The sequence below is a fragment of the Rhea pennata genome, chromosome 16 (genome assembly GCF_028389875.1).
Source record: "Rhea pennata isolate bPtePen1 chromosome 16, bPtePen1.pri, whole genome shotgun sequence".
Taxonomy (NCBI): domain Eukaryota; kingdom Metazoa; phylum Chordata; class Aves; order Rheiformes; family Rheidae; genus Rhea; species Rhea pennata.
Window position 1 is genome coordinate 18,027,547 of NC_084678.1, and position 17,868 is coordinate 18,045,414.

At 36.5% G+C, this 17,868-nt stretch overlaps 1 protein-coding gene across 1 annotated transcript in view; it reads right to left on the minus strand.

Moving 5' to 3' along the window:
• Nucleotides 1-1,033: 1,033 nt before the first annotated feature.
• RPRD1B (regulation of nuclear pre-mRNA domain containing 1B) overlaps nt 1,034-17,868 on the minus strand; it is a 28,275-nt gene continuing 11,440 nt past the window's right edge. Inside the window, exons 5-7 of the mRNA XM_062588846.1 lie at nt 16,825-16,951; nt 15,636-15,811; nt 1,034-3,595 (exon numbers count right to left, since the gene is read on the minus strand). Of these exons, the coding sequence (XP_062444830.1) occupies nt 3,446-3,595; nt 15,636-15,811; nt 16,825-16,951 (453 nt within the window). The 3' untranslated portion in view covers nt 1,034-3,445. The remainder of the gene's footprint in view (nt 3,596-15,635; nt 15,812-16,824; nt 16,952-17,868) is intronic.

The following is a 17,868-nucleotide window of genomic DNA, read 5'->3' on the forward strand; positions in this document are numbered from 1 at the left end:
TCTTCTTACCTCCCGCAGCCATGTACACTGTCATTAATTTGTTATACCACAGTACCTGGTGAGCAGGTAGAGTAAAGGGAATACATTGTATTGTGCTAACTGTAGTTAGTTGTACAGAAAACGAGAGTCAAATATTTTTAGAGGAATGTTTCACCTCCACAATAAAAAGATTCTCAAAGGCAAGAGAGGACATCTGGTACCTAGTCACATTTTACATCTTTGAAAAATTCACTCTAACTCCTACACACACACACAGTACAAAGGTGGCTTTTCACTGGTAAGAATCGTAGCAGACTCCCTCTCATTCACAGAAAGATGTACATTGAACTGCTTGCAATCTTTTTGTGAAAACAGCACCAAATACATTCTTTACTGGAAGATTTTTAATAGCGTAAGAATCTAAGCAGCTTTACTGATGCTCTCCAAGACACATGAACCAATTGCTAAGTTTGCCCAGAGACCATTACATAGCAGTTAATTGCCCCGAGGAACCCATAAGCCCGCTCCGCCATGCAAACCTCAGAGAATTCACACACACCAGATCGTCAGGCTCGTCCTCCTCTAAAGCAGGAACACTTTGACTAGGTAGTGCAGCAAACAAACCTTGCTGCAACAGCAGCTCTTGATACTTGTGGAGGAAAGCTGGCTTCCTGTTTCCCAGGTTTGGCTTTAAGTGAAGAGAGTAATTATTTACATGTTCCTCAGTAGAGCCTAGATACATTTATGAATTAAGAAGGTAGCTTTCTTTATCTTATGTCTCTCAAATCAGAAATTAGTCCAGGACAGCATATTTTATTTTTGTTGTAGTGATGAGCTGAGAAAACCAAATACATTGATTTGGTTTGTAAACTTTCACAAAATGTGACTGTTAACTTGGCAAGTTCAAATGCTACCCCACACCTACAAACTCTAAAGTGCAGACTGGTCAGCAGTCACTGCCCTCTGACTTCAGACCTTTAAGATAAAGCAAAGCCCATGGTGTGCCAGTGTGACACTGGTATTGTGAATAAAGTAATAATAATAATAAAACCAGTACTATTCAACGACACCCTCTTTATTCAAAAATAGATATCTATGAGACATTTCAGAATATACTGCTGTCACAAATGGCAGCCTATACTTCTAAATTAATTCCTAAAAATCAATTCATATACAGATTTAAGCTTTTGTTAAAAAAAAGACACACCTTGGGGAAATCTGTTTAACCTTGAGAGAATTTCACCCAGTTCACCAGATGCCCTTTGCCCCAAAAGTAAAGCAAATAAAATTAAAAACAACGAGACTTCATTTAAATTAAGCAAAATAAAACACACATGTATATTTGGAAAAAAACATTTCAATTAAAAAAAAAAAAGACATACAGCTTTCTCACAGAAGATCTGCTCAAAACAACAGTGTGAGATGTCAATACATTTGTCTACATAATTTTTTTTTAATGATAATTTTTTTTTCTATAATGGATACACATTCAATCAATGGTCAAAATAATTACTGGTTAAAACAGCCTCAGGGTAACACCATGAGCTGAAAAAGGATAGAAATGGATCTTTTGGTTTGGGTTTTTGAGGTTTGTTTCTTCTTGTTTTTGATTTTTGGCAAAAGCAGATAGACTATACAGTGCATTAATCTAAATATTGCTTGGACCATAAAGGGCTGCAAAATCACACCAATTCATGGAAAAAGTATTTCTGTCACCGGAATTTTCCTGTAAACTAAAGGGAAAGCATATTTCCTGGCTGGGTAGTAAGGATGCAAGAAGTTTAACAAAAAAAGCAGGGGGGGGGGGGACGGGGACGGGACACGACGACACAACGACGACAAAGTGAAGTGTCAGTAAGAAAAGCACAGGAGCTTTTTGACAACTTAATGACCAAAAACGCTGTATTATTTAACTGAATGCTGAATATGCTACTGAATACCCTGTAAAATAAATTAATAAGAACGCAGAACAAGCTTTGCATTTCTGTAGGTTTCCTCTCATGTCTTTGACAACAGCAGCTTAAGACTATAGGGAGGCACAAACACAGCACATCACTTCAGCTAATTTCAGCCTCTGTGTTACAAAACCTGTATTATCAGATCAAGTGTTTCCAGAAACTTAAGATGTTTTATAGTGATAGGTGCTAAATTTAAACAGAATTGTTAGCCAGATTGGAATGGTTTTTAATGATTAGAGAGTCCAGCTTGTTAAAGCTAACACACAAACTGAAATCTAATTACATCCATGGCAGTTAAAACATTAGCTAGCAGAATTATGGAATTAAAGAGTACTTTAAATTTGTTTTTTTGTTTTTTTTTTGTTTTTTGTTTTTTTGACTTTTCCCAATAATAAAATCAACTCACATTAATCTGTGACACAAAATTAAGTACATCCTTCTAATATCTACATGCATGTTCATGGCACGTATACATACAGGATATGTGCATACATATGGGTCTATTTTCTATATAAATAAATATTTATACCACATTTAACTTCTGTCCACCAAATAGCTTCACTAAAGCTATAGAGAGAATTTATAGAATATTTTCAATGTAATCTTCCTCAGAGTAAATCAGACAGTACCTGTCACAGGGCTATCACCGGTTGCAATCCACTATTCCAACCTCTCTGCTAGTTAAACCAAAGCTTCTGTAACCATCTACTTTTGTGTAATAGAGAAGGAAAATGTGGTATAAATCTAAGGTAGCTAGAACAAAATTTACTTCCACTCTTGTTTAAGTAATATCCAGTTCTGCACTGCTCAGCAGAGAGTAAATTATGAAGCTCTCTCTAATTCACAAAGAAAAGCTGTTTATTTTTATTGTCTGTGGCAAGTCTCAATTTATGTACATGCCAAATAGGAACTACCTTCATATCAGCCCTACAACAGTATGAGGAACTGTAGATTTAAGAAAATATTTATCTGCACCATTGCTCAATAGATACCTTTTCCTTACGTTGGCATGGTACAGTATCTGCACACATACACATCCCTGGGAAGCCCACTAGCCTCTCCACTGTTCTCAGATATGAGGTTCAGAAACGCAACTAAAACAGACAAGACTGATTCAGAAATAATACACACTTTTATAGAGAAAAAATGTTATATGGTCAACCTTTCTTTAAAAACTTTCCAGGTATATATGTACATGATTCTCATGACTTTTGTGGGGGTAACAAGTGCTAAGAGCATACAGAAAGAGTATGGGGAAAAATGTGAAAAAAGTCTGCCTATATGGACTATCCCCACATCCTTTAGAGCTCGCAAAAAAACTCACTCTTTATCCTCCCCTCAGCGTGAGCCAATGTACACAGAGAGAGGGTGAGCATGAGCAGCCAAGAGGTTGAAAGCAGGGTCTACAGGTTCCTTCCTACGGTAGATCTTGGAAGACTGGATTTCCAGTCAACACCAGTCTTCTTACTTCTGCTGGTAATAATGGAAACTGGAGAATACCATTTGTTCTAGTCTGTTGAAAACAGGTCACCAGCAGACGGCAGAGGTGCCAGACCTCCTGTAACATTGGGCAGCAGCGACAGATCTGGAAGGCTCTGGATGTGGGATTTCAGCTCCTTGCGGACCTGAGTTACCCGAGCAAGCTTCTGTTTATATTCCTGAGGGAAAGAGACAAGGCAACAAGGATTAAACACAAGTTATTTAACAATGCTTTTAGTTAAACTAAAGGTATTTTCTAGGTGATGATTGTGGGAGAAAGTGGCATGGTCCTAGCTCTCTGAGCAAGTGTAGGCACGACAACAGACCTTATCACTTGCATTCAAATTCACAAGCTGATATTAACAGGAAGTCCACAAGTTTTGGCATCCTAGAACCACTAATCCTGCTCTAAGATACATTTCTTCAATAGGAACAACAAAGTGCCTCCAAATTCAAACTCCCTAGGGTCTGGGAGAGTATTTAGGAGAAGTATCACTATACAGTTGCTCTATTCTTGTATTCTTCCCTGTGCAACTGTCTTTTTCTATCATCAAAGACAGAATAATGACAGAGCATTCTTCAGATATACTTCCACTGATAAAGCTGGCAGTACCACTGAAGGTATTACTGTTCTGCTAAAATGTTCACTTTCTTCAAACTTCATCAGCTTTGAATATTTAGATAACCACATTTTCCCTTTTCAGTTATTAAATCAAAAACAAGTATTGGTTGTGAAATAGGGTCTCCTCTAATAACACAATAACCCCTAGTTTGCTTTTGTAAATCTGCCATTTTTCTGAAAGTTTTAGAGGCAGTTAGAGATCTTCAAGTATACCTAAAGCAAAACCATGAGGTGAGAGACCCTAATTTAAACCATGACAGCTTTTATGATTGAAAGGATGCAACATCCAACCTTGTATTATTGATGCTTTAAGCTTTAATATGATGTGTACTTTTCCTTAAAAACATCACTCTATTATTTGCTTTTAACTGCCTCGTTCTACAGGACAGCATACCTGCAGACACCATAACCCTATCTGGATAAAAGCAAGGGGGATAAACTTCCTAATTTGATGTATCATAGTCCTAGAGAAGAACTAGATCAATTTCAAAATATCGTATTTGTTCACGTATACTGCACATAAGACTTCCTTTTGCATGCATTTAAAGAGAAATATTGCATAGATATTCTCTGGAAAGAACAGGAAAGTAGCCAAGAATAAACAGAAATCATCATTATATTACTACTTGTAAGTACCATATTAGACAACTCATTAGCAACCATGTTAGCTGTACGCATTAGACTGGCATATTAGCAAGTAACACAGAAATACGCATATGATCACTAAATGTAAATCAGAGAAAAACACATCCAGACTGGACTGAAACCAAACAAAACATAATCACTAAAATTTTCAGAATTGCATGAAAACAAAAGGAGAAAAGCAACAAGTTAGAGAGAGAGAAAAAGAGAGAGAACTTGCAAATAATTTCTCCATATATATCAATCCTCAAAAATCTCTGCTATTCAAAAGAAACCAGTATTTCATGAGAAGATAGGGAAGAGTTTGGAGCCCAGAAATGAAATAAAACAACCTTACCTTGTTAAATTATGCATAGAGACCATTTAAGAGCAGACCAATACATTCAGACCCAACTACACTATCTAACACAAAAGCTCAACTAAGGATTGATAGTTACATAATTTTCAAAGTTATGTGATTCTAAACATTTATGTAACAGACTATAGCTAATTAAATCATATAAAAAATAGATATTGTATCACTTCTTTTGGAATGTACCAGTCTTAACCTAATTGCCCGTGTCACATATTTTTTCATGTCATCTCCAGAATGCAAGAAACAATAGAATTAAAAAAAATTTTAAAAAAGTATACGGAGTAGATTTCTGTACAGCCACTTCTAATATTAACTTACTTTTGATTTCTTAATTACTTGGCAAAGAAAGAACAGTTTAGCAGAGAAATTAAGTTTATCTTTGAAGATCAAACAAAACTAGGAACACATTTAATCAAGACATCTTTCTGAAGAGTTTACAACTTTAATCCAATCTTTCTAACCTTCTCAACGATGGAAATTCTCTTCACCTTCTCCAAATATCAAAGCAGAGCAGTTCCTACAGGGTTACAAGCAATGGGTTTACATTCTCTGTATTTTATTAATTTAAATTATAATAGTGAGAGCAGCAGAGCTGATTGCAAAAATAAAGAATATCCCTATCTCTGCAATGGTTATATAAATATGTTCTGTAAATTTCCAGCCAACATCCAAACTAGAATGTCCTTTAACAGCCAATTTCAAACCTCTATCATTTTACAAGGACCAGTGAGCAAACATAACATTAAAATCAACCACTTTTGTTAACGTACATGGAACAATATATTGAAATAATCAAATTCAAACAAAGCTCTACCAATTTCATAAAGTGTACTGTTCACAAGCCTAAAGTACAATAACAAAAGGCAGCTCCAGAGAAGGTGCGCCCATTAATTTATGGTCCTGCTTTTTGTTCTGTTTTAACAGGAGACAGAGAATCAAAATAAGAACACACTCAACATCCCCAGTCATACCACTCTGAGAAATACTTCTGCAATCCAAGATTAATCAAATCAATGTATCAGGGAAGATGATGGGCTAACTGCAAAACAGCTTAAAACTCACCAGCAGTTGGGAGGGAAAACAAAGCATAAGGAATTAGTAGGAAATCATCATAGCTAGGATACAAATCCTGATGCCTCTGCTTTTCAGTTTTTAAATACATGCAAGACAGGTCACTCTACCTTCAGAAGTATAACAGAGAAGCAAGAGCAGTTCAATGAATAACAAAAATAAATCATGGATATAAAATGGATTTTGCATAAGACTTTAAAAAATCATTTAATATGAGCAGCCAGAGCTGAAGTTAATTCTTCTCTCCTTCCACCTTCCAAAGCTACTCATTTAACCAATACAAAACAGGGCAAACATTTTAATGAAAGGAGAGACAATGGACAGCACAGAAGAGTAAAACTGAGGCATGAAACACACATAGGGAAATATGGCAAGAAAGCAAACTTCAAAAGACAGAGAACAAAAAAAACAAAAGAGACAGATGGATTTTTAAACATGAATGCAAAAAAAAAGAGCAGACAAAGAGGAGAGAACTGGAAGCACCAATTCAGCAGTCTGCATTCCTACATTTATCATATTTCTCTGAGAGAATGCGGAAGCTGACACAGGGAAAAGGGAGTGATGGTAAGCTGAATGCTCTACTGAAGTCTGGCAACTTGATGATTAACATAAGGCAGGGAGACAGCAGAACACCACTTCTTGCACACATAGAATATAGACAGCAAAAGTATTTATTATATGCCAAATGTTTATAGATAGAAGGTAGATGTTGCTAAATTCAGAGATTGTGATTTTTTTTTTGGCAGAACACTATCTTAAAACTATAATTCAGGACCCTGTCAGAGACTGATGGATATCAAGCTGGGAAAGAAAGGGCAGTGCTTTCTCAAGAATGCCAAACTCTATAAAGGCTGAATATTAGCATTTTTTTTTTGGGGGGGGGGGGAAGGAGGGGGACGGCTGCAGTAATTCTTGTTGAAGATAGGAGAGAAATCAAGAACGGTAAGACAGCTGGCAAGAGCAGCAAGTCTGATAAACAGGGCAGAAGGTGCAAACTCCAAGTATAAGCCAAGGAAAATCCCAAATACTGCTTAAATTGCCAAGATCATGCACGAGAATTCTGTAAAAATAAATGTAATGTAATATCCTACCTACATAGGAAGACTAATACCTTGTCACTTTCAGTGGAAAAACTGACAGGAGGACTAGAATACTCTACTTACAATGGATGATTAGGACTAAAACACTATGCTTTGAACTGAAGACCAATTGTGTGATTGTACAGTTGTATTAAATTCAAACAGTATAATTTATTTTCTGATGGAAATATTTAGGGGGAATGAGAATCTTTGAAATGCTTTCTTTTTGATAGCCCAGCTCTGAGAAAACAAGATGTATATTTGTCCTGGTGTAAAAAGTGGGACAGAATCACAGTTTGCATACAAGTTTAGGAACAATTCATCTATGGATTAACAATTCTAAATCTCAGAAAAAGTTGCATTAACAGCTTCAATTGTTTAGGAAAACACCGTTCTTAGCATAACTCAATTTTAAGGGATACTCAACTTTGAGAGCTCCATAGAGCTCTCATAAATGAGAAATACCTTCTTCATTTGAACAAAGACTTTTGTACAGATATGATGACAAAATAATTCAAGTCACCTTGAGAACCACATCTGTGCAATTTATGTAATTATACCTTCTTTGTAGGATAATTCAGGCATTAACTACTCTAAACAAAAGTTTTGGTTAAAGCAGTAAAGCCTAACTCCTACCAGGTTAAAAAAATAAAAATAAAAATAAAATAAAAACAACCAACAACCTTGAAACCCCTTCTCCCAAGAAAGGGTAGCAACAGCCCCACAGACATTAAGAACTCTGGCTTAGAAAAGGGTCGCTAAGTTCAGGAACTGAAACACTGTTTTAAGGGAATAATTCAGGAACCAAAGTTTCCTAGAAGAGAAGATCATTTGCTGGACAGACTTGATGCACAACACAGACTGCAATAGAGAGGCTGTCTCCCTTATGCTAAACAGTTTCCATTCTGTCCTGGTACTGATGTCTTGCTGATTCATGGAAGAGCAGTAAAGGACCAAAGAGACTGGACACCAAGGTTGAATGAGGGACTGCTGACTGAACTGAGGCACCTGAGAGGCCTAACAAAAGGCAGCAGCATGAACAAAACAGTGATCTGAGGACAGCTATCAATGCTTTGCTACGAAGGCAGCCTAGGCGAGCACAGTCTGGAGGCAGTCCATCTCTTCCAGATAACCACTCTTAGAAGCAGAGAATTCTGAACTCCCTCTGGAACAAGGAAGAAATGCCTACTAATGAGAAGTAATCATAAACCTTGTTACTTTCATACGAAGTCCAAGGCACATTCATTTGAATTTGCGATCTCCACTTTGAGCAACATACACAAGCTCTCCTCAGGAACATGTGCAAGCAGAGATATGTAACCCCTTCTAGGCTCTGTGGGATTTTTTTTCCACAAAACATGTTGTGCCTATATTCTGCAATGACGACTCTGAAAATAGACTTCATGAAGAATCACGTTTTCCAGTGAGCTCCCTTATATGACATGCTCTGAAAGAACACTTTGCAGATTTTTGCATAAGGTCCATCTATTTCATAAAACTGAAAAAATAAGTAGCTCACTTAAAAGAAACTGTTGCTTCCGAGGTCGCAGTTTGTACTCTATGTGTCTAGCTAATTGCCTCGCTGCATAGCAGGCTTTCATTAAGATTAATGGTATTTGGATGTTATTTGCCTTTTTAGGCAAAATAATGAGATATTTGTTGTAGCAAGACTTTGAGGATGAAACTTGGCACTGTGCCTCATGAATGCCTTTTCTAATCAACATTATCTTTCAGTATGTGGAATTCTAAATCCACAGTGGTCAAGCAAATTAGATATTTAGCCCTTGAAAAACAAACACAAAATCAGAAATAAACACCACTAAACAAATTTAAGACCTGATGGAAGCGTTTAATTCAAAAGGAGCCTTGATTGAACATTATAAATACGGCTTTAATTGAAATTGTGAGGACTGTTGCATGGTGTGGTTCACCTTGTTGGATTACACAGTGTGGACTTCATTTTATTTTAGCTTAGACTTTGCACTGAACACTTCCACTCCTATTCTGGGTCAAGCAGTATCACTCTAAGTCATCACAGCAATTGCATCTACTGAAAAACATCTATTTAAGTATTAATGAGAATTTAAAAAGTGAATAGGAAGAGCAGTCAGTCAGCCTCAGCTTTGATATAGTGTAGCTTAAATCAGATATATGAAAGCAAAATACTTGCCACAGGAAGGGAAAAAAAAAAAAGCTCAACAGAAGTTTGACAACTGTACATACTATAGTAAGAGGTTTGACAGTAAGATGCTAAGTCATGCAAAAATTTCTAATTAAAAATATTAAATATATAACACTATTAGAGCTAGATGTTCCTTTGCTTTTGCTGCTCGCTGCTTAACCTATGTAAAGGACATAAAATCTATTCATTAAAACACATTAGAATATGACTGTCACAATGGCAGCATATCTACAAAAAAAAAAAAAAAAAAAAAAAAGAAGACCAACAGGAAACATATTGGGAGAAAATTACTGCAAGTGGAAAGTTTTCTAAAGCAAGGATAGCTGTTTACACACTCAAGTAGTATTTTAACAGCATACATAAACTCTAATCTTAGCTATTGACAAAATTTTCAGTAATAGCACATGAACATGAAAACCGCAAGATACTTAATGAGGTTTAGGTTATTATTAACCAATATAGCCACTAAATACCTAGAGCATCACCTAACAGCATTTTTTCCATTGATGATTTATCAGGTAATTTTAAAAGTCTACAGTTTAATTCTACTCCTGTGCTCAAAAACTCCTCTACAGAAGATCCCCAAATCACATGCTACATATGGATTCACTTGAGCTCCTACCAGGCTATTGCTTTTTGCCTTTTAAAAAGTAGTTCAGCACTCTCCTTCCATTCCCCAATTTATGCAGCATGTTTAGCATATCAGCAGTTTTCTTCTGCCTCCAAAGCCATCCGCCTCCACATTCCTGTAAGTGTCCTGTTTGAACAAGCCCAGTTTTAAAATTGTATTCTATCCAGTACTTCATACCAGATAAGCATAAATCTATTTTACCCAAACAAAGGCAGAAGGCATTGGCCAGCGCACGAAGCAGAATTACCAACAAGTGAACTGGGGGGGGGGGGGGGGGGAATAGCATTCTCCACATCAGTTATAACCTCCAAACCTCTTAGAAAGCAACTTTAAAGACCCTGTCTGAAAACTGGAGACATGAATTAGCCTTACAAGGAAACACTACATTCATAGAAATAAAAAGCTTCTCAATCCAAAGACGGCAGCTGACAACTGCTAACATACCCCCACCCACAAACCCAAGAGGAAAGAAATCAAAATCCAAATTCAGCTGAACACAAGTGAGAGATTAGACATGTTAAAGACCTAATCCAGAGCCCACAGCCCTCATAAGCAATTTCTGTGGACACGTGCCGGGCTTGGGTCACAGCCCATGTAAAACCTTGAAAAGAGACCTGAACCTGCTCTGGTACAAAGTTAGGGAGCTGCACAAGCATGACAATGAGCCTACCCTGCCATTTCTCCTCTACAGGGCTAATCAGTTCAAGCACAGCACTACACTAGTATGGCTGCTTGACAGAGCAAGCCACAAACCTGCAGCCCTACAGCTGCAAAGTGCATCACTTAGGCTCCAGTCTCATGACTTCAGAAAAATGTGTTCTATCGTCAAGGGGACAAACTGTTTTCCAGCAACTGTCAGAACTCAAGAACAACTTTGGAGTCAATACAGCAAATATTTTGGGGCATTCTTGCAACTATACAGTCATAGAATCATAGAATTGGTAAGGTTGGAAGGGACCTCTGGAGATCATCTAGTCCAACCCCCCTGCTCAAGCAGGGTCACCTAGAGCATGTTAGACAGGGCTGCAGCAACAAGGACCCCCCTCACTGAAGCCCAGGCTTGAACCAGGGACCTTTAGATCTTTAGTCTAATGCTCTTCTAGCTGAGCTATTTTGGTCCCTGCAAGAAGTCAGAAAATAGAGAGAGAAAAATCTTCCATTTCATAAATTTAGTGCAGAAGAACACACCTCAAAAGCAAACTGGAAAAAAAATGCTAACGTGGCAAGCAGTTTTTCACTTTGCTGCAGCAAAAAATCAACAACGCTGATGTATTTCAACCCTCAAATATATATTATCAAAAAGGGATTGCACAGATTAAACAACATGTAGATTTTAAAGGTGTCTTGAAACCATTTTCTTAACAAAAAGAAAAAAAAACACACCAAAAACATGCACAGTTCTCAGTGAGAGTCTAAGCCAAAGTTTTTTCAGGTGCAGCTGAACAACCAGAAAAATTACTCTAAACTGAATCTTAAATATAATACATTCTTTCATATATAAGCACACATGTATACACACCCTCACACACACTATATACACACCTGTACTATAACTATATACACACCCTATATACTACACTATGTTCTTAATGTAACCTTTTACAAAGGCAGGTAGACAAGACTGATGGAGGGTGTGGGGAAAAACTCAGCACCAGTGACTCCATACCAAAGCAAAAATCCTGAATGCATTCTCCTCTTTTCCTGATTAAAATACCTCCCTTCATCCTACTCCATATTTTATACTATCAGCAGTTATTTTAGATACCCATAAGGCTTCCACACCATTTGCCTTTTTTAGTACTACTTTAACTTGATTTTTCTAGTTTCATCTACTTAGTTGACTTCATTTTACAGTCATCTGTTACACCAACATCGAAGTTTCCTCCTGCAAATATCTCCCATTTATTTCTGTTCTATCCAAATTGATTCCCTGGATTTTTTTCCCTCCTATTTGTCTGCCATGCATCTACAAAAAGATCACACTGACTTCAGAAAGACAACTCCCCTTAATGCCCTACGCAGACTCAGGTGCTGAAGGACAAAAAAAGAACCTCCCTAACTGATGGCATTCAGTAATTGCAGCAGGGTCAGCGACGGCCAAAAATAACATGAGGCATAGAACTTCTAATGGAAGTTAAATATTCATATGAGATAAGTCACTTTATCTCATTCTTAGTAGAAATATCAGTTCTTGCTCCTATGCTGCACTTGAAAATAGATTTTTGGACCTTACACCTATTACAAGACTCTAGGCGGAACTTTGATCTAGTACAGGCCATAGAAGATTATCTAGCAGTTGCAGTATTAAGCTCACAATTTTGGACTGAGATGACACATTCTTTAGGAAGATATACAATGTTCAGATATCAAGTGATATTGACAGAAGCCATGATAGCTTTCAGTAAATTAACCTAATAATATTTACTCTTAAAAATACTTGCCTTGTTATAGCCTGCTTATTATCAGCTTTGATCTGGGCAATTTTGCTCTGCAGGTGACTGCCAGAATAAAAGGAATTATGCTTTCCTCTTTTTGTAAGTACTTTTAGACTACAATCAAGTCATCACAATCTTTTCTCAATAAAGCAATACTCATTATTACACTTCACATTATTCAACTGCTGCCTGGGAATTACTATACTAAAAGCAGACTTTATCCATATGTTTTAACTTTCAGGCCCTGTATTAGCTTTCTCCCTTCAAATTACCAGTATTTCTTAGCATTATGCTTTTTGAGTCTTCACTCGTGCCAATCTTCACCAACGTTCAAGCATTACTTGTTGTGTAAGACCGTCTTTCTCAGTATATTGCTCCTTGATAAACAGCTCTTCTGCAACTGATGACAAAAATTCTGTGCCATAGAGTTGTGGTAACGTAAACTATTCTAGGCATCAGCTCCCTAGAGATAAATACTCAATCTATGTATATAATATTTTGAGAATCTGCTGTTTCAATAGGGATAATACTAACAGGATAAGTACACAACTGTAGCTTTTTAGACAGCAAAAGCTTTTCCAAAGATGTGAGATTAGCTATTTTCGTTACTATCATAATGAAAGACTTCATTTTATACGCAAGTCAAATACAACAATTATCCAGGGATTTTTTGAATCACCCATTTCTCACATCTTAGAGTAAAGCCCTGATTTATATTACTAAGTACGAGCCCCCATTCCCCATCTAGCAATCTTGACCGAAATAAGGTACTTACTGAAGTAAACAATCCATCTATATCCAAAATGCTATCTCATCTCAGAGTCAGGAAGCTTACTTCACCAGAGAAAAAAAAAAAAAAAAACTTACAGTCAATTGCAATCAAAGATTATGGAAAAGATCTCGAGAGACCAAAACATACTATGAGAAGACATAAAGATTGTTTAAAGTTTTCTTCTTCTTTCAGTCTTTGCTTAAGTAAATGTTTTTGTGTTTTTTAATACATTTCCTAATTGCTGCAAGACTTTGGATACTTCTATTAAAATGCTTATTAGCACTACAAAGAAAAATCCTGGCCCTTATCAGTAGTCTTACTGTCAGAACATGAAAGACAAACAAAACTGATAAGCAGACAGAGCATGCCATATCTCCACTATGTATTAAAACATAGTAAGTCAAAAAAAAAAAAAAAAAAAAAAAAAAAAAGAGTGCTTTAATCAGGCAATATTCCTCAGATAAGATTTGCTATTTGAAGTGAGTGTGAATTCTGCCTTCCTGTTAAATAAGTATTTAAGAGTGGCATTTCCTGCAACTTCCACAGAACTAAGGCCACCTTGTTTTGGTGGAGTTACAAAGATGCTACCCTAACCAGACGCTTAATAAAATCATTCTTTAATTTCTGACATATTAAACAGCATGTTTATACTTAACAGTAGACAAGAAACTTGCCCATCACCACCACCAGGATTATTTCTATGAACAAAGTAAAGTAGTTCAGTTCATCTGGTTAATAGCTTAATTTGCAACTCTGCCTCAGTAACATTTTCTAAATAACATTGCTTACCAAAAGCAGAATTTCAAAAACAAAAATACACTTACCTCACCATTTCAGTTTGTTTGTTAGAAATTTTAATTTAACATTGTAACTGCTATTTCTTAATTCTGTATATCCTCAAACTGACTAAAATTTATGGATTGTTATGGACCTCTTAAAATGCCTGCGTGTAGCATTTTGCTGCCCGTTTCTTGCTTTTCTAATGATTAAGTCTATTATATATCCGCTTCTACTAAACAGATGTCTTTTTTCAGAAATAAAGCTTGACCCAAGACTTCCACTAATATTCAGCAAATAAATCATGTGCTAAACATGATCATCTTTACTATATTCTTCATACCCATGTCTGAAAGTATCTTTTAAAGACTCAGCCATAAGACAGACATTATGCTTGAAGAAATTTAAGCTGAATAAGCTAGTAAAATTATTTACTATAAACACTGTAAATCTGAACACAACATCAGCACTTGCCTTTCTGATTTCAAATCTGGAAAGGCAACGTGCACAATTACAAGACATTCAGAAACTATAGTATAAAGACACACTACAAAAACACATCCAAAATGTAATTTACCTCAAACAGTGCTGCCTGGCTGTCCAAAGATAAGGTTTTGCATGTTCTGTTAACTGTCATGACATCGCTACAACAGAGGACAGTCTCCTTCCAGAAGACTTTGTCCTCTGCAGCAACTCCTGCCCCACCCAACAGCTGTTCATAATAATCAGCAACCGATCGCATAGAGAAAGCCTTTAATGTGTCGCCACGGGGCAGTTTAACAGATGGTAGAATGACATACAACCAAAATCATTAATTAAACTTCCACACTTGTCCCAGGGTGCAATGCTGAATAAAATTCCTCCGAGAAAGAACATTTCAGATAAATGACCATCTGCCATAGCCTATGTACTTGCTCTAGAACTTGTGGCTGAGGCTGAGTTCCAGTTAGAGTAGTCTCATTTTTACACACTCTCCTGCCCTCCTTGTTCATGACAGCTATGGCACGAAATGCAAGTCATCATCTTTTGATAATAGCCCAATTTATACTCGATTACAGAACTTGTTGGTAAAAGCGGCTGTTTAAGGATACCAGAAGATCCCATTTAAACTGCGTCTGCTTATCAATTAGGGACTAGAAAGAGAGATGAAAGGCATCCAATCATAGACAAAAGCAAAAACAAACAAAAACCACCAAAACAACAAATAAAAAAATCAACTGCTTATGGTAAGGGGAACTTAACATTTTGGAAATGGAAAGTTAAATATGGCAAGGGGGGATTTGAATCAAATGAAAATGCTAAACATTTAACACGCTTTAACATGCTCTAGGTGATCCTGCTTGAGCATGGAGGTTAGACAAAATGGTCTCCAGAGGTCCCTTCCAAGCTCAACCTTTCTGTGATTCTGTAAATGAGTATTTTTTGTAACAAAGTTTTGAGTTCTGGGCCTCCCATGTCGACATGCAATAAAACATCTTGGACTGATTTGTTTTCTTCAGTGTTTTTACATTTCTTCTTTACCTCTGTTTTGCTCCAAATAGAAATATAACTCCTAGAATCATCTTCACTGACAGAAATACCTTACTTAAGAGTCAAGTGGGAGTATTTGCTGAGACTATCAGTTTGCCAGCACTGCTTTAAAACAGTACTCACTTCTAGCTTCTTCTCTTTTTCTGTCAATACATCCTTTTGATTCTGCGTGTACTCGATCAGCATGCGTGCCAGCTGGCGCCGGTCCTCCAGCTCTGCTGCCAGCCGTCCATTGTACTCTGCTAGTAACAGACATGCTTCATCCACCGTCTTCGAAAGACGTTCTGCTGCCTCTTTGTCTACGTGCAAAAGTGTTCAGTAATTTACAGGACAAAGTTTAAAACCTTTTATCTTTTGACAGAAGGGCTATAATCACCAAGCACGTGCACAATAACATTTCATTCATAAACATCGTCCTAGCTTAAAAGGAAAAGAGAATTCTAATCACAAGGAATATAAAGAAAATAGGCAAGACTAACAACTTGAGAACAGCATTTTCAGACACTGATGTGACTGATTATATTTTTTTCTTGCAGAGATGTCAATGATTAGAGGTGAAAAATATCTTTATAGATATTCTCTATAACAGATTAATTAAACTAGAATTCAGGCTGCACTTTCAGAATTTATTTAAACCAGAAGGTTTTAACATTTAAACATAATGCGTACTTTTTCTTCCTCTTTTCTCTCGGTATCTGCTAACACATCCATATAAGCAAACGTGTTAATTGCATGCTAGTCTTCACAACTGGACACAGCAATAGTGTATTATAAAGGACTGAATAAATGACATAATGTGTTCTAAATTAAACCACTTGTAGAAACAAGAGTCAAATCAATTAAATCTTTAATGGCTATTAAGATCATTGTTAAAATATAACTGCAAAAGTAAGTTTAACTGTCAGATTTATGGGAGTAGTGAGTTTCTTTTTCTGTAGTTGTGAAGAAGTACGTGTGTACTCAGCACAGTCTGATAAAATTCATTAAAATGCCTAATATACAAGGCAACGTAAAAGTCAAACACATCCATTTGAGAACTCTCCCTCTATTTCCTGTACATTCTTACAAAATGCTGTTGATGTTCTCTAAACACAAAAACTTTTATAAAAGTGCAGATTGCAACGCAAAAGAGGCAAAAAAGGAAGAACATATATTAATTTCATCTTCAAATATATTTCATTCACTACCCAAGAATTAGAAAACAAGTACATAAAACTTTAAATTTACTCCCCTTATACATTATGATTATGTAGAAATCAAAGATTTTCAGTTATTCTTTGGACCCATTTTCATTCACCTTCAAGTTTCCTACCTGTAATTTTCTCCAGTAACGATACATCTTGAACTTCCTGAGGCAGGGAGGCAATTTTTTGCCGCACTGTTGCATCTCCTGATGCTGCATTTTCCAAGTCTTGCAAGGCTTTGATCAAATCCTCAGTCTACCAGATGGAAAGACAAGCAGGCTATCATTAAAACCAGGTAACTTCTATGCTATCTCCTGTGGATGTGGACACTGCATTACCCTCTGAGGTCATTTATCTTTGAAAGCAACCATTACTGGAGTATTTCCTTCAATTAATTTTTAAACAATTTTTCCCTAACACACAGTATTCACTACTTTACAATATCCTAGTATTTATTAACTCAATGGATCATCAATATTCTAGATCCTGCAGTTAATCACTTCTCTTAATTGGAATGAAAAGTTTTCATTTAAAACAAAGCTAAAAAGACCACCACCAATTTGAGAAACAACAATTGGTCCTTAGCTTTGCATCAGATTCAGTCTGCTTATTTTAATTTTGAGCATTTCTTTGACACTTTCGCTTTGATTTAGATTAACAGGAGCATGCACGCACCTTTTGTTCAACTCCGCAGGTAGACTCTGACATAGTGAGAAAAACCTGTAATCAATCTAAACAATACTGTCTGTCAGCTTTTTATAGTTGCAAGGTTTAGAATTTTGTACTTGGCTACCTACCATAAACTTCGACTATGATGAAAGATATCCCTATAAAAGCACACTTTATATTGTCCTCCTTTAGTAAAACCTTTGATATTCCTCATTTAGCTAAACTGGCTCTTCAGAAGCATGCTGCAATTAAAATGGACTCTGCTGTATCCTATCAATTTCATCTTTCACTTATTCTCAGGTACGGAAAAAAAAAGCATCATTACAAATAAATACACTCACAAGGTATCCTAAGATAAGATTTGGATGAGTACTGCCTTGCAATGACCTCGCTTGACCAACCATATCCCCTTCCCCTCAAAAAAAAAAAAAAGAGAGAAAGAAAGGGAGATTCCTCAAAAAGTGTTTTGTTTCTGTGTTTTAGAACAACACGTTTGAGAGGTG